An 18,629-nucleotide genomic window follows, 5' to 3' on the forward strand; every position below is an offset into this window, starting at 1 on the left:
AAACATTGTTCATTGCCTATGTTAGATCAATACTTGAATATTGCAGCATAATTTGGTCACCTTTTTCAACAGTACATGATGAAAGGATAGAGTCGGTGCAAAAACAATTTTTATTATATGCTCTTCGCAAATTAGGTTGGACAGAATTTCCATTACCATCTTACAAAGCTAGATGTATGTTGATTATTATTTAAACACTAAGAGAGCGTCGTGAATATGCCATGATTGCATTTATAAACGATATTGTATCCCATAAAGTTGATTCCCCAGAATTATTATCTAAATTAAACTTTTATGTACCATCCAGACGTTTACGCCATCGAGAACTATTTGCAATCAACTATCACCGTACTAATTATGCAAAATTTGGGTCAATGAACCAAATGATGACTACTTATAATAAACATTACATTTCAATCGACTTAACTTGGTCCAAAGCGAAGCTAAAACAATACTTCCGCACATTATCTTAAGAAGAAAAATTAGGTAATTGAATGTAGAAGTGTAACTAGCGCATAAGAAACTCTCTGTAACGGTCTACAAACATGATTGACGACAATAAATAAATAAATAAATAAATAAATTAATAAATAAAAAAAAAAATGATGGGACATGTACGTGTATCGCCTCCACTTTTGTACTCTTATGCGTTATCGTATACGAGTTTACGTTTACTGGGCGATTTGGGACACTATCAGAAAACATTACGACCTTTTCTGCCTAAGGCACCAACTTTCTAGTAAATCAGCTAGTAAACCAGGATCTCCAAATGGAAAAAAGGCTGTCACCTAGATGATTAAAGTAAAATTTCTCATCAATAGATAGATCTTGATCTGCTGAACAACTTTACTGAAGATACCAACCTTCTAACCAATCATGGTCTTGAGAAAACCGTTTGGATTCTCGAAACTATTCCGAATAAAACTCTGAAACTACTCTTGAACCATACTTCACTTTTTGCGCACCATAATTAGAAGGGTTTTCCAGCAAATTCTTGAATTTTCAATAATATCTATCCATTTAGTATTTAGTGCATTTTTTGCCTTTGAAAATATGTTGACTGGATGAAGACTAAGATCGCTCATGACCTTCCAATTTCAGTGCACCCTTCACTTCATGTTGTCCAGCTCAATTGACACGATGGTTCGCGGCGATGAGAATATCCGGTGCTCCCAGCTCTCGCAGTACCGAGCTGCTCGGGTACCACGTGAGGCCAGCTTGAAGGACCGAAATAAGCTGAACTCCAACTTCCTGGGGGACATCGAAATGTTAAACCAACCGGAAATGAACCAGATTCGGAAGCAGATCAAGAAAATGAAGCAATCCGCTCGAATGGAGATGGATCCGGAAGAGGAGCAAATGGAAGAAGCAACCGATGCTCCTGAAGCAGCGGCAGCGGAGGCAGAAGAGCAGGAAGAGGAAGTCCCCGTTGAAGAACAACTCGAGGAAGGAGAGCTGGTTGACGATGCAAGTCTGGTGGACATCGCCACGAATGCCATCAGTGCCTGTCCGGTTGAAAACGGAGTTGTCTACACTCGATGGGGAACGCTTTCGGCCGGTACGGTTCTGGCTGGTATCGCAACCGGCCTTGAACCGCAAACGGTCCAACTGCGGGATCTGATGCCACCGAGAAGCTCACAGTTCCGTGCTCGTCAACAGGCGACCCCGATGCGCGTAGAAAATCGATGGGCAGCCACGTTGGCGGGAGATTTGGCCGAAGTCACGCTACTCCATGCACCATCCCAGCCGGCGAACATCCAGGTGGGAGCATCCGGAGCTTGGAACGCAACCGTAGTGCCACGCTGGTACTTCCTGAGTCAACGTACGGCCCTGGAGATGACAGATGCGGAAATTCGTGCCGGAATCGACGGTCTTGCATTGGCCAACAACATCGTTGATTGGCGCAACCGGGCCAACATGCTGCGCCTCAGCCAGGTGCTGGACATGTACTACTCGCAGCGTGGAGTATTCAACCAGAATATGCGATCGTGTAACCGACGGGATCTGTTCACTACGGTGGCACCGATTCAGACGATGCGGGACCAAGCCGTAGCATTCAGCAACATCCTGGACAAGGAGATGCAGATGGCGTTCACCGTGACGCAGCAAGCGATTGTGCAGTTTTCCGGAGCCGCTTCCGATGCGTTGGCTACCTATGTCCGTGAGTATTGTCCTTAGTTGTGAAGTTTGTTATCAGCTCAAGGGTATCCGGCAAAATACGGCAGACTCCTTTGTTCGTAATTTGGGAAACTTTGATTAACCCAATTTATTACAAGATCTACCGACTAAATCCTTCAAATTAGGGAATTCTTACCACGATTTGCGGCACCCTTTGCTTTCTCACTTGAATCTAAGAGCCTTAGCTAGGTATAAGTTACTTCATTTCGCTGATTATAAAACATGTCTAAAGCATCGAACCTCAGGAGGAATTTGAATGGGAATTTTCACTATAGGTACTATGGCTACACAGTGACGTTCAACAGTGTTTTTTGGAATGGTTGAGTTTAGTGGTTTGACTCTAGTTTTGCTTGGCCTTATGGGCTCTGGTTATTTTAAAAATTACAGTTTTATAACCTAACTAATATTTACGCTAAAAATTGATAACCTAGGGGGAACGAGGTCCCGGATGACCTGCTGGTCAAATTGTTGGCAGCGAGCTCTGTACCTATCAATCGAGTCATCAAAACGCTCATCGAGTGTTTTTATCTAGACGGTGGACTTCAGTTGTTCTCATTCTCGGAGGACTGTTGAGGATCATCAGAAGGAATTTATTCTGGGTCTTTTGGAGCCTCAGATAGTGAGTTTTGGCGCAGCTCTCCCAGATGAGTGAATCCGGGCTCAGGATGGTATAGGGACCTTCCTCCAGGTCCTGTTGTAGGAAGAGGCCATATCTGTTTCGCCGGGTGTTTCCCCATGTCTCGTGCCTTGCGTTCAGGTCGCCAGCCAGGATGAACTGCCCCTGCCGCCATGTCAGCTTGGTGAGGTCTAGCTTTAGGGCCGCCAATGTTCCGTCGTTGATGATTGCTTGCTTCGGGCAGTACGCCGCGATTTTAATTGGGCCGATGGAGGTTTCCACCAGAACACCAACGGCCTCGATGACTTGTAGCTGGAAGCTCGACAGCAGGGTGTAGCTTATGTTGCTCCACAAAGCAAACCCAACGCCTCCTCCTTCGGAGCCGGACCGGTCAAGCCGGTCCGGAAGTCGGGGATGAAGACGTTAACTTCCGGCTTGAGGTGCGTCTCCGTAATCACGGCTATATCGATGCCTTCCTGATCTATGAAGGCGGGCAGTTCCCGGGTTCTGCTCCTTAGGGAGCAAGCGTTCCAATTGGCGATCTTGGTGATGGCATCACATGGCATCACATTTTGCAGAGAAAGCAAATACCACCGAGTTGGCGGCGTTGACCTGTTCCGACTTGGAACGGCAGGCGCGCAGCCGTTGGAACAAGCCCCTGGTGTACTCCAACATTTGCGGTGCGTACAGGGAGCCGTCGTCGGAGGGAGGAGTGCCGGGGGCACTGGGTTCAGGATTAACCCCATCCAGGAGGGGGCGCATTCTGCACTGGTGTAGCAGCGGCGGCGGCTGCGAGACGATGCTGAACGGAGGGGGCCGACTGGCGGGATGCCTGCCGGTGGTTTGGTGGAAGCGGTGGCAGATTAGGCACCTGGTAGCGGGGAGTGGGAAAGTGCTCCTCAGTCAGCGGCAGGGGTGGTTGGTGCTGGCGTTGCCGTCCCTGCTTTTGGCGGACGCTTGCTGACGGATCGCCAGGAACTCCGCTCGTTTGGGGCAATTACGGCTGCTACCCTCATGGTTGGAATCGCAGTTGGCGCACTGTGGTTCGATACCCTCCATCGGCTGGCATGTCTTCGTTACGTACGCGACGGCACATTTGCCACAGCGGTGCTTCATGTGGCAGTTCCTCGTCCTGTGACTGAACGCGAGGCAGTTGACGCACTTGTTACTAATGGCGCGATCGCTACCCAGCACTGGTGAGACTCCCCTCTCTACAATCGCCTCAGGGTTGGCGTACGCGCTTAACTATCGCGACCAAGAACACATTAAATTACCTGAACACAAACTCAATTTATTTAAATATTCGCACAAAGGTACCTTTATTACTCCCACTCACTTATTCTCCTACCTCACTTATTCTCATTTTCTTCACTATTGGCGGGGCCCCTTCTTCTCGTCCTGCTACTTCAACTCTTCTCCTCCCTGATCGGCTCTCCTCTATTTCTCGCTCCGGCTGGACGGTCGGCGGGTACTTCACCATCTTCTTCACGGTCTCGTTTGGGGTGGACGGACGGTTGGCTTTACTCCCTTTCACACTGCCCTTCGACTCCTTAACTTCAGGCCGTTTACAAAATGGCCGCCTCTATTCACCGACTAGGTGACGCCTATGGATCGCTGTGGCAGGCTACGGAGTAGCACCCTTGTCGGCTCTAGGCCAACTCCGTACTATGCCGAGGCCACGGTTCACGTCCAGCGATGCTTCGGACGGATCCAATCTCCGGTTCAGGGCTAAACCCAAGAGAAAGCTCAGGGTTGAACTATGGGTGAAAAACGGGTTCCTGGTGGTGTATAGAGGGTTTTTTTCGGTTAGTGATGGGGTTCTAGCTTCGACTGGTTAGCAGTTTACCTGGATGTCTATCCGCTCGCTTTAATCACTATCCACTCTTTAGACCGAAGTCACTTTCTATCAACTTTATGAATTTATAGTTTTCAGCAATCAATTAAGCTAGCTCACGTCTTGCTCTCACGAATGTTGCAAGGTGATTCCCGGTTCAGCGATGGCGGTTAATTATTGTCCGTTAAGAGTTTTCCTCCCAGCTCATTTCGCCCGTTCACACCACCCACAATGGTCGCCCATCCTTATCCTTCTCCGGGTCTGGCGGTGAGTAGCAGAAATAATACAATGCAGCTACGTTCTTCACAGTGGGTGTTGGGTGGTGTCCAGTTTTGAATAATTCAATATTTTCTTGGTAATGGTTATTTAACAATAAAGCGATACACAAAATCCCGATAGTCTTACAAATCTTGGACACTTCAACACACCACTAGTTACACACTGCGTCACGTCTCTCTTTTTCGGGCGGTAGCGCTTCCATTCAACCACGATGTTGAAGAGCGCTCTCACCTTCGTCAGGCCCGCCATGGTGATGGAACTCTTCTCCAGGTGGGTCAGGTAGAGCTGGTCCCGATGCCTTCCTCCTTGCTTGAATAGCGGCTTGATATTGTGGGCCACTAGTTCGGACCGCAGCGCCGAGATGTCCTTCGACGCCGTGAACCTTCGCAGTCATCCCTTACACGGATTACGTTACTAAATTAGGGCTACTCGTTCTACTACAAATAATTGTATTTCTATTTTTCAGCCTCTTCTCTGAATGATTTGTCCTGCGAAGCCACTGCCATAACTCCTAACGATCCTACGATTTGGAGAACCGCTGCCGATCTCTTCATTTATGTTGACTCATCATGGGCGTTCCAAGACATCCACTCGGTCGTTGCGTGAGTAGTACTTCGCATTGTGTTTGAAATAGGTTATTCATTGATCGGAGTTTTCACAATTTCAGCAATCTGCTGGACAACCTGGATGTTGGTCGCTTCGGAACCACCTACACCGTTCTGAATGCATTCAACGGCGAAGTTCTCATCAACTCAACCCAATTCCTGGCTGAATTCCACACGACGTACACTCAGCCACTTCATGTTGCTCGTAAGTATTCAAAGCTAAATCATCCAATTAAACACTCATCTGATTCCACCCAAATCTTCCAGAACCAGCGGGCCTCAACCTTCCGACAGTGCTGAGATCGATCCGGGAGCAGGTTACTCCGATCATGATGGCCGAGCGTCAGAACAACAGCATGAGCGGCCGCTCGAAGATCTGCCTGATCATGCCGAACACGGCTGCCGTCAGTGAAGGCGATTCCAACTTTGCCATCGAACGCTTGCAGATTCTGCGCGAGGAAGTCCCGGACCTGCGGTTCCTGTACTTTGCCGGTGGTAGCGCAACTCGGTTCAATCGGTTCGTCCGCGAGGAAAGCCGGGACATCTTCCCGCTGCGAGAGCTCGGTTCGGGAGCCGTGATCGATGGTGTCCACGTCCAGACGGCTCCGGTCATCCAGCGTATCCAACAGGAACACCGACGGATAGTTAACCCACGCTGTGGACACGACTGGATTCAAACCAGCTGGGGGTCAAACTCGTTCAACCAGTACGTGGAACCACGGGGCATCGTATTCTACCGTCTGCAGCCAAATTACTTCTTCCAGCAGGCCGAGAACCGACGGCTCCGGATTCAGGGCCATGGATTCGCCACGATCACCGTATGCCACTCGAGATGGGTTCCAATGCCAAGGTAAGGTTTCGTATCAGCTCAGAGATCCATCAGACACTAATTCGTACAACACTCCACAGAGCGAACACCACGCAGAACAACGATGCGGTCAACTGTCGGACGATCGGAACGGAAACTATTGACATTGATCTAGCCAACGCGTGCGAAGGCCACTCGGTGATCCATACTTGTCCGCCGGTATTCTTCTCAGTGGAGCATACCCAGCAAACCGAGGTCACGAGCTTGCGATGCACCGAGCGGGAGTGCCGCTTCCCGGACAATGCACGATTCGCCGTTGTGGTGGAGAATCTGGGTTGTTTCAGCGGTGCTGGCCACATTCTGGGCTCATTGACGCTGCTTGTGGTTGCATTGGCGAGTGTGCTCTTTAGACAGTAAGTGACAGCGATGATGGAGGGGTTGGGGAAATGCACAGTGACTTGGCAACCCAACTATAGAGACGTAAGCAGAAAAACCATCTTAGGGATAATAAATGACAAAATAGAATATACTTTACAAGCAACTAAGTATTGTAATTGTTGAATAAATGTAATGCACAACTTTCAATGAATCGGAAATAAACGAATAGGATAAGGAAGTTCTCATTATTTGGAAAATCTGGTTAAGGGTGTGTTGAGCTTTAACTTTGTTGCTACTCTGGTATTGAAATAGTAATCTAGCTGCACATGGAATCAACCGGTTGATTTCTGGCGTTATGTCTCCATTTGGAACAGCACCTGATTCTCAGCACAGGCGTGTGTTTATCTTTAACATCCTCGACCATCGACAAGGTATTTTCAAAAAAAATAACGACTATTTACATCGTACCGTAATCCAGGGGCAAATTGATCACTATTTCTCAATTTTTTGTTGTGTTATTCTTCGAAATTCGAATATTGTCAAATAAATTTCGACGAAATCTTTGTAATCGTTTTTTTTATGAAATAATATAAACAGAGCCGTAGCGTGGTGCCGTGGCGCCCTTGGCGAACTACCATTTGAGCGCCCCTAAGTCAAAGCTCATCTGTTTTATAACATTTTACAAGTTTACATGAAACATTTAAGAAAAACATCCACGATACTTTTTAAAATTCCGTGGTAAATCCGTGATCAAGCTTAGGAATTAACTATAATTTATAATTCATTTGTAAGACTTTGCAAAAAAAGAATACTGAATGTTATTTAGAGTGGAGATAAATCAAAGCTACTCCTCAAAACTTTAACAGCACAAATTTATGTCGTTTTCGTTTTTAGGAACTGGGTCGGTGATCAACACATAAACAAACCAACGTCAGGCTGATTGTGGTTCGGTCGAACCTGAACCGGGTTGGGGTTGAAACTGTGATTCAGAACGGGTTGCGCCAGTTCCTGTTGGCAGATTCCAACTTGCGGCAGTGGAATACCCTAAAGAAGTTACGGATATTTGGTGGAGAAATCACACGCGAAGTTACAAACTCAAGAACGTGGTTTTAATGAGCGAAAAGTTAGAATGGAAAAGTACAGTTGCACATTCGGTAGCAAACGAACGCAAAATGATCTTGGCGCAACACTTGGCTCGAGGTGCGTGTGCGCATGGGTGTGTGTGATAGGGTTGTGCAAAAAGGTACAAGGTGTACTTACTTACGAAGAGGTGAGCATTGTACCCTTCAACAGTTCTAACCTAGGTTCAAAAACGAATTCGACATTAGACAACCAAATAGCGGTTCAAGCTAAAAGTTTAATCGATCGGTCACCACTACCAGCGAGTAACTTATAGATCAGATATTGAGTTTGAATGGCTTTCTGATTAGGTCTAGCGTGGTGCTCTTGTAGATATGAGGTGTGGCGTCGATTTATCTTCAGCCGAACTGTCTGAGAGTCAGTCAGTCTGGAGGTTATCTAGAAGATTCTTTAACACTTTAGTCGTCACGTTGTTGTATTTTGTACAACAGTGGTGAAAAACCTCGCTTATCGCACACAGCATCAGCGTACTGGTTCTGACGGTGGCAAACCGCGCGACGACTGAAGGGTTAAGAAGAAAATGAATCGAAACCACACCTCAACCACAGACAAACAGACGTCACACTCTCATCATTATCCATCGACCACCTTTTTAACGGTCGATTCAAATATATTGTAGGTGGCCAATCAACCACCCGCAGCGCTCGCATCGTTTTTGTTCGAGTTTGACGTTCACACACTACCGTCATCTGTTGGCCCATCGGCCAAACACACCGATTTTAGCATTGGGCAAATATCATTAATCTCAATCCAGCTTTTTACGCTAGCTCGCTATAAACTTTCAATCACCCCTTTTTGACTTTTCTTGTCAACACTATAATATTTTTATGGTTTGATCAAAGCAAACCTTGCGATGTTGAAAATTTTTCTTGTTGAATTTAGAGAAACGTCATAAAATCTCTTGGTTGCAGGAAATGGAAATCTAAAAAACTATTTTCCTAATTTTCTATTCAATACTAATGTTTTTGCCATTTTAGGTCTACGATTTGCAGACATCATTGGGATTGGTTCCTGTTAATTCTCGAGATGAGATACTGACTGAACTATGCAAATGAGTGTTACAAGAAAAACGACGATGCCAAAGTGATGGCTTTAGGCCTTGAAAGGCCTGTGATTACTATTTCAGAAGATAATTTCGTTTCCTGACCCTTTTTCACATTATTGCTTGTTATGTTGGAGTAAACTACGGAGGAAGTAAAATAATATTTGAAAAAAAAACTCTTTACAACCCTGTGTCATGTTTGCTACATCCCACACATGGACTGTAAATCCCACGGTGTACAATATTATGTTAATTTTGTATGCAGTGACTAGACCCATTCCACGGTAACCCCGCAGATCGAGAATGCCTAAAGTCATGTAAAAGTGTGTATTTCACTGTACATGCACGTCAAGGTCTGGACGGAGATCAATATTTGATCATCTTTGAAAACCTTTTATATATTTGAAAATGTGCATGTCTTTTTATTTCTTCCCATTCTCTATAAGGGTTACGGGAGGTTATTGAAAATCGTCAGGGTTTCGTTATTATTTGTCACTGCGTTTGTCCAAAAGTTCAATGCTGGCATACAGAATACTCTCCTTTTCAGTTTTTCATCCCTATTTGTTTGGTTCAGTAACGCTTTTCATGAGAAATTGTGGTCTACTGATGCCTAAAATGAAAGGAATAAAGTTTTGTGTAAAATGGAGTAGACATTGCAATATGCACAAAAAACCCGCAGCAGCAAAACAAATCCAGTGAAAACTATTGACATTTCAATCAACAATCTTTAATTATTAGCTTAGCTTAGCTTAGACTGACTACACATATCAATGGTTGCTATTCCGTGATTGACCGAAGTCAGTGAAAATGCACAAAGAATCAACTAGAAGTTCAGCTGGGATAGGCCATAATCTTCTTCAGTGTGCATAATTCAGTGCCTCTATTTATACAAGGTCAATAACGGCGCCGGCCACGTCCTTGCAGTCAGGTGGGATTGAGGGAAGGAATGTTAGTGTGTAACCTTTGCTATTTGGAGACCGTGTTTGCCTCTGCATCTCCACAAAGGTTACTGGGAGGGATGTTTGTTAATGGGGAGGATCGTTGGGTCAAAGGATTCACTTTGATAAGCGATTAGACCATGATAAACAATGATTTGTGAGATATATACATGCTTATACGTAAATATAATTGTTCATATAATTTCTATGTAGAGGAAAATTATGCCGACACTTGAGGTGACGAACCATTCAAAGTTTGTTGAACAAATACCTAAATGTAACATTCCTACAGCTGTCAGTACGAAAGCATGTGTTATTATATTTTACTCATTTGAAAAGAAACAAAAGACTCAATTGGTTGGGACATCATAGAACACTCTTATTCTTATGCCGACACTTACAGTGGCGAACCATCCAAAGTTTGTTGAATAAAGTGGACCTTTCGCAAGTCTACACTTGTAGTGTCGAACCATTCAAAGTTTTTTTAATTACAAAAATAAAGGTATATAAGGGGTGTTCTGAAAAAAAATGTTAAACATAAATAAATCATGAATCAGAGTTTGTGTCGACACTCACAGTGACGAACCATCCATAGTTTGTTGAAACATCATATTTACATCCCACCATTGTAACGATTAAATGTGCAGTCATACATATTTTATAGATTAGAAATAGTAGCATGAAACGAGCTCACCAATTGATCCGTTATCCTTGACTGAGCGGCCACAATCCACTTTCAGCTTCACTCGTTTGCTCGGCTAGCACCCAGAAAAAAAAAAAAAAAAAAAAAAAAAAAAAAAAAAAAAAAAAAAAAAAAAAAAAAAAAAAAAAAAAAGGCGCGCGACTCGAAAAAAAAACACGGACGACAGCTCGGGCTTTCTTGACGCACTGCCCAGGAGCAAGCGTCAAGGTCGTCGAAAGATCAAAAAGAACGAACCGATCGCGGCACTTTTTAACTTACTTCAACCGAACTCCCCGATCACGCCACTTTTTCACTTACGAGACCGACGCGCGACATGTTTGATCCTGCCCTCGTCGCTCGCTCCGGCAAAAGCAAGCGTCAAGGTTCAATCAACAATCTTTAATTATTGCCTACTAAGACTAAACTATAAAATTGATAGGCAAGAAATGTCAAAGTCAAATCACCCCCCGTTGGTTTATAGCTAGCGTAAAAAGCTGGATATACCCCACTTCTGCAGTTTCCATACAACACAAGAAGGACACAAATGTAACGCCATCTCTTGACAGAAAAGTGCGTGAACGATTACTCTTAGCTATTTCCAATTTAGCGTGCATTGAAAAACGAAACGTCACACATCTAAAATCAAAACAAACATTCAGCCGTCGGTGGTGTAATGGTTAACGTGACTGACTCTAACCCCAGTCGGATTGTTCGACACCGTCGGATTTTCTGAGACATAAAATCTCACATCATGTCTCCCTTCGGTAATAAAGCAGTTGACCCCGACCTATAAGTTTATGCGTACGATACGTGGGGTCCCCTCTGTGTGCGGAGGTCCCTCCGGGCGTTCATGTTTAGGCATAGTGCCAGAAATCGGTCCATGCACGCGTACACTAATTTGACGTTTGAGAGGTGCCGAATTCACTCGTTACCATGGCCACGTAAATAACATGGCACCGCTCAAACGTCAGATAGTGAACTAGTGCATCGGTCCATGGACCAATGCACGAGTTCACTAATTTGACGTTTGAGCGGTGCCGTATTCACTCGTTGCCATGGGTACATAAATAACACTGCACCGCTCAAACGTCAAATAGTGAACTCGTGCATTGGTCCATAGGCGAAAGTAAAACTGCGACTGATGCCAAAGGATGCCGATTAGCCAGAAAATTGAAAAAGAAGAACAATCATGCCAAAAAGTTTGTAGTGTTTTAGTATACTTTTATGCCAGCTTGGCGCTAGTGTGATGTCTTCAACGAAACGGAAAAGTGGGGTATATTGAGATTAACAGTATTTGCATTTGGCGTACATGTTCTCTTGACTATGATTTTGATCGCGATTTGTTCTAAGTGTTACGTCTGTTTGTCTGTGCCTCAACTCTTCAAGCGCATAAATCTACAGAATCAGGCAATCGCTCGGACTGAAAACTTGATCGATAGATTGAATTGTTGAATCAAATTTTCAGCTCGAAACCCTATCTTTAGATTTGTGCTCTAGAAATTTTGATGTATGGCTTTGATACATCTTCACCTTAAACAAATAGTTTATAAAATTACTGTCTATTCGTAGAAACTACCGGATTTATCAACTTTAACCTTCAACCTCAGTGAAATTCATATTATTAAACGAACTATTGTGAATATTGTAATATTTTAATAAATTTCTTTAATATTGCAAACGAATTTTTCAGAAAATCTTTTACTGCAATGTATTAGCTATATTGTCGACCTAATCCAGAAATTTCCTTTCGAATTCGACTTAGGAGGGTTTTTTAACTTCTTACGCAAGTCTTTCAATATTTTTTTTTTATATTTTTCCATGAATCAAAAATTTACTTCCACAATTTTTGAAAAAGTAACTCAAGCAAATTTGTGTAAAAATTAAAGAAGAAGTTTTATACATACTCAAAGAGATTTAAAAAGAATTGTGATCTGAAGAAATTTTGTCAAGATATCCTCTAAAGAGCACTATTTCCCTGTGATCATGTTAGAAGGTTAGAATATAGTAACCTTCTAACATGATCACGGGGAAATAGTGCTCTGAATGGTGGTCTTTTCAGCGAGATTATTTGGGAATGAGGGTCCACGAATCCCCGATTAGGAGTTAAAAATGGCAGCACGGAATAAAATCGAAAATGTTGTCACTAAACACAAACCTTTCTTGAAATGTTGAGAATTCTGTACGGATTTTCAAGGATTTTTTTCTAGAAACAAACAAGTATTACTATTATCAGGAACAATAGCCTATTTTATGTTCTAATTTCAATTTTATACAATTCTCTGAAAGTACCGTTCGCCAATAATTCTGTGGTTTCCGCTGTTAAACCTTCAATTTTCAAAGTATAAATATTCGTTTGGTGTCTATTTTCAAGATATCCACGGATTTTCTAAAATATTTTCTGCCACAACTGATTTACAAATTATTGTCATTAAGAACTATTTGAAAAAATATTTAATAAATATGAAAATAATAAAAAAATATCTAAAAAATTTACAATTGACGAATATTTAACATCTTGTGGTATGCTTTCAAAATATTTTGCTTGAATCGATTCAAATAGTGTTTTAACCAGGCATTACAATATCATCTGATCACTTAGATCATCTTGGGATGGTAAAAAGATATTATCAACAATCCAAGAGCGCTCTGATATCATTCAATATCTCTATCGGATGATGATCTTGACACTTGTTTGGTGACAAGGTTTATTTTTGATTCAAATTTGATTTTATTGGTATACTGTCATGACTATTGTACCATATATTTCACACGGCGAGATATCTGATGTTAGTAAATCTTACATGGTGAGTATTTTCCTTTGTTTCCATTGCTATAGATATGTTGAATAAGTTGGACAATTTGATGAACCACTGAGTTTGAAAATAAAAATGTTAAAGAATGATTTTAAAACCTGTTGACCATAATCGGCTATTTAACATCCTCGAGATACAACACGTAGTTTATTTTATTTTATTGAAAATAGTTCCAGTGGGCACCGGTACTTTACAATTCTGGATCGTTTCTACACACAAACAAATAATGTAACTCCGAAATACCCACCATATGAAAGCTTAGATTCTCTCCGATTATTTGATGGTAAAGCTCAGGTTCGTTTGGGCCAAAAGGGTAATGTGTAATTCCGACAAAATAAATTCCTCTTCAACAAGAAAAGCGTATACAGTTTCATGAGAAAGAAGGAATCTTTTATTTCATTTTATTTGAATATTTTCATTTCATTTACTAGAAAAAAAACAAATGCATTCTATCATATTTGTATTTTCTTCATGCTTGATAGATTCGTCCAAAGCTCTCCATTATTTCAACCTTGTACTAGAGAGTTACGTGTGTGGAATCACAAATATATTATGGGCTACCTACAAATATATATTATGGGCCACCTACAAGAAATAATAAATTGAATTTCCTCAAGTTCCGAATCTTCTACTTACTTCCTTTAACTTCCGTTGGTTGACATTTAACAGATTATTTTCAACTCTGTTGGGTCAGAGAGCACCCGGACGTGACAACCAGACTGTATTAATCTTTCTTTCATTGCACATTGGTCCAGGAAGCTAATTTAGGCGGACATGAGGTTTTCGTCAAGATTTATTGATTTTAGAGCCATAGTTTATTCTGAGAATATGTTCAGAATTTTCAGTACTACAAAATGTACGGAACAAAATTTTTTTTACGGTGATCGCAAGAGTGCGCATACGCCAACTTTTTTATTTTAACGAATCGTAAGTTGATATGTTCAGCAAAGTTGTAGCAAATGATCATAGAAACAACATTGCCGAACAAACTTTTTCTCGGTTTTGCTTCAGAGCCGAGATAATTAAGTATTTTTAATAAAAAATCGTTTTTTGCTCTTAAGTGTTTTATTTTTTAGTTTTATTGGCCTACTATGTTCTACAAAGTTTTTATACTTATCATTTGCTACAACTTTGCTGAACATACCAAAGTTGTATTTCTTATGGTTTTCATGTTATTTGAGTTTTTCATCTTAAAATTAGCTATTTTGTATGCCTTGTATCTCAACTATGAGCACCTCAAAAAAATATATCTTTCCACCAAATGATTTTGCAGTTTTTCAAGTACCTGTGAGCAAAATTTGGAGACGATGATATTTTTCTATCTCGTTTAAAATCGATTTTACTAATAGACGATATGAGATAAATCCATATTTATTGAATATTCATACATGTTCAACTCACAAAAGTCATGGCTACCTAAGCATATCAAACCAAAAGTAACACGTGTATTTATATAGAAATATAAAGTACATCATTTTTCAGTTGTTTTCGATTAACTTGGAAGCTTCTGCAAGAAATTCATCGTCTTTTCCTCTACCTGTATTTAATCTATTCCTAAGCAAGATTACCGGGTTGGAAGTCAACATAAGCCGTATAAAATACACATACAAAATTTACAGTCCGATTGAATTCTGTGGCATGATTTTCCCAGAATCTTCTGATGGATTCCACGTTTCATGTTTTTCTTTGGTAATGCGGCATGCCGGACAACACCACTTCCGTGCAATAGTTGTAGACGTATCAGTAAGTGTAACAGCATTCTAAAGGATCGCCCCGAAAAGCCCTCGAAGGAAGGTTAGGGCTGAGACTGTACGAACCTCTTCCAGCTGGTAGGAACTCAAATGGTCGTAACACGGCATGCCGCTTTTTACGGGAAGTAGATATTGTGTATTTCTTTCACTACTGAACTGCGAAGTGCGGCGTCATAAGTCCGAAATTGTGAATAAAAGTGAGGGATTGCATTGAATCCTGTTGGTGTCTTCAGAGAACTTATTCTTAGATTTACGAAGAATAAGTCCCCCGAAGACACCTACCCGATTTGATTCAATTGCGCACTTTTGTTAGCGTTTCCGCACTTGTAATAACTTCTTTTCACGGATCTCAATCATTTTAAAAGTGGTCAACTTTAATCGGAAGATTAACGAGGAGGCATTTGAACAGTTTTTGTCAGAAACGTACTGTTAGTATCGTCAGTTCTACGATTGGTATGTACTACTTTCGCATGGAGTGATGTTGTCCGGCATGCCGCCGAAGAAACATAAAAAATGCGGAATAAATCCATCAGAAGATTCTGGGAAAATCATGCCACAGAATTCAATCGGACTGTAAATTTTGTATAAGTATTTTATACCGCTTATGTTGACTTCCAACCCGGTGATCTTGCTTAGGAATTGATTAAATACAGGTAGAGAAAAATACGATGAATTTCTTGCAGAAGCTTCCAAGTTAATCGAAAACAACTGAAAAACGATGTGCTTTATATTCCTATATAAATACACGTGTTACTTTTGGTTTGATATGCTTAGTTAGCCATGACTTTTGTGAGTTGAACATGTATGAATATTCAATAAATATGGATTTATCTCATATCGTCTATTAGTAAAATCGATTTTAAACGAGATAGAAAAATATCATCGTCTCCAAATTTTGCTCACAGGTACTTGAAAGACTACAAAATCATTTGGTGGAAAGATATATTTTTTTGAGGTGCTCATAGTTGAGATACAAGGCATACAAAATAGCTAATTTTAAGATGAAAAACTCAAATAACATGAAAACCATAAGAAATACAACTTTGGTATATTCAGCAAAGTTGTAACAAATGATAAGTATAAAAACTTTGTAGAACATAGTAGGCCAATAAAACTAAAAAATAAAACACTTAAGAGCAAAAAACGATTTTTTATTAAAAATACTTAATTATCTCGGCTCTGAAGCAAAACCGAGAAAAAGTTTGTTCGGCAATGTTGTTTCTATGATCATTTGCTACAACTTTGCTGAACATACCAACTTACGATTCGTTAAAATAAAAAAGTTGGCGTATGCGTCACTCTTGCGATCACCGTAAAAAAATTTTTGTTCCGTACATTTTGTAGTACTGAAAATTCTGAACATATTCTCAGAATAAACTATGGCTCTAAAATCACTAAATCTTGACGAAAACTTCATGTCCGCCTAAATTAGCTTCCTGGACCAGTGTGCATTGCTAGCTAATGCACAGATTGCTCAGATGAGAAGATTTCATCTTGAATCAAGTGAGTTAAAGATTTAGTTCAAAAATTGATCAAAGAGCTCTAAGATAGTATCTTATTATTTGATCCGTATCTTGCTCAAAAGATCGAATGATGAGATAAAATGCAATGCCTGGTTTTAACAGTTCTTTTTTTAACAAATTTCGAAATTTTTCTAAAAATTTGACAAAAAGCGTAACGCATTTTGGCGCCCCCTGAAGGTTTGCGCCCTTGGCGGTCGCCAACCTGGCCAACCGCACGCTACGGCACTGAATATAAAACATATCATAAAAATAGTTTCAATATCAAATATATAAAAGGACACATTGAGATGAAATTGATCAACAGATAACAAAACAGGTTTGTGAATGAAATTTGGGTCTCCTGAATCTGAAAATGATGTCAAAATTCTTACAACTCGAGTATTTGATCATTTTATTGCAAAATTAAACTTTGAAAGACTGCCTAATACGCCTAAATGTAGGCAATTTCCCTTGAAATAAGCACATTATTTGAGAATAAATGGATTTATGAGCAAAAAACTATACTTGCTATGCTGTATGATACCAAACATCGAATCAGTAGTTCATGCTTAAGCGTACACAACATTTTAAGCATACAAAGTTGCCATGTAGGCATAGCACCAGTGGATTGTTTAACATCGATATTTCCAACTGTATTGCTTACACCTTCAAAAAGTGTGAATATTTCTATGCAAAACTGACCTTTATAAAAATGAAAAAGTTCAAAATCATCATTAGACATCTATAAACTAGAAAACATGGAATGTCTGTGGTGCCAACGAAATCTTCAGCAGCCTTGGGTCTTTTGGTATCGACCTGATCAAATTCGCCCCCGGATTACGGTACATACTTAAATGCTAACAGTTGGCGCCAGTGGCAAAAAGTACGGGCAAAAACCTTGCGATTATTCAGTTTCTCTCATTGACCGCGGACCGGTGACACTGATGTTTGTATTCCCTTCACTGATCGCGCTACCCACGGTTCTCAAATTTCTCAAACTACTAACATAAGCGCATGGAAAACGTATGGAAAATAATGAAAAATGTAAATTATTTGAAATTTGGAGACTGGATCGAAAAAATAGTGGTTAGAAATCAAACGCAATGTGGGTATAGAACTTTTTGTGTTTAGTTCATCTTCCTTGGTACTTTCTTTGCTTCATAATTTCATTTATGCTACCACTGAAAAAGAGCCATCTATTGCCTTTTCAGTTTTGAATATCGCCCTGTTGCTGCCATTTTGTCGTTTTCCATTTGATTTTCTTGAAACCAACCTCAAAGAGAGGTCAGTGCATTGCACTTAACACATGTAGCAGAAGAAGCCTAGGCAAACTGCTTCTCCTAGCCGACTTAACCCGATCTTCCGGTGAGCCCCCCAATGGCCATACTGGGTCTTATGCACTCAAAGCATTGTTTATGTCCATGTATGTTGAAAACTAGTAGGATTGAAAAAAAATCACTGCTTTCCAAGTCATTTTTAACGATTTGAACACTTTTACGGATGTTCCGGATCTTCAAGTGAGCCCCCTAATGGCCATATTCGAGTAAACGAAGGTACGGTGCTGCCATCTGGGAAAAGTTTGCTCGATGCGTGAAGCGTCGAAAATTTTACCCGGCAAGGTATAGGAAGCGAAATTTCAAATGCTCATATAAAATTAACTACAATAGTTATTTAAAATCTTTTCAGTATATGTTGATATACTTTTGATGGGCTACATTATAGGCATATAATTTTGAGTTTTAGATTTTTTTCTCAATATGCTGCTGATTCTATAGTTGATCAATAGTCTAACCCCGTACACTTAACAGAATTTAATTAAAAAGTGTTTTGAATTTTTTAGAAGCATTTGAAAATTGACTTCCTATGCTTTGCCATGTAAAATAATCGGAGCTTCACGCATAGGGTCAACTGTGGTAATTACCTTCGTAGACGCGAAGAGGGTCTTATGCACTCAAAGCATTGTTTATGTCCATGTACGTTGAAAACTAGTGAGATTGGAAAAAACCGCGGCTTTCCAAGTAATTTTTAACGATTTGAACACTTTAACGGATGTTCCGGATCTT

General features: G+C 41.0%; 1 protein-coding gene across 1 annotated transcript in view; it reads left to right on the forward strand.

Moving 5' to 3' along the window:
* Positions 1 to 6,936, forward strand: part of LOC5574953 — a 40,267-nt gene extending 33,331 nt beyond the window's left edge. The window contains exons 3-7 of the mRNA XM_001655373.2: positions 1,102 to 2,161; positions 5,374 to 5,509; positions 5,575 to 5,717; positions 5,780 to 6,362; positions 6,422 to 6,936. Of these exons, the coding sequence (XP_001655423.2) occupies positions 1,102 to 2,161; positions 5,374 to 5,509; positions 5,575 to 5,717; positions 5,780 to 6,362; positions 6,422 to 6,737 (2,238 nt within the window). The 3' untranslated portion in view covers positions 6,738 to 6,936. The remainder of the gene's footprint in view (positions 1 to 1,101; positions 2,162 to 5,373; positions 5,510 to 5,574; positions 5,718 to 5,779; positions 6,363 to 6,421) is intronic.
* Positions 6,937 to 18,629: the final 11,693 nt, after the last annotated feature.

This window comes from Aedes aegypti, chromosome 3, assembly GCF_002204515.2.
Source record: "Aedes aegypti strain LVP_AGWG chromosome 3, AaegL5.0 Primary Assembly, whole genome shotgun sequence".
Classification (NCBI taxonomy): Eukaryota; Metazoa; Arthropoda; class Insecta; order Diptera; family Culicidae; genus Aedes; species Aedes aegypti.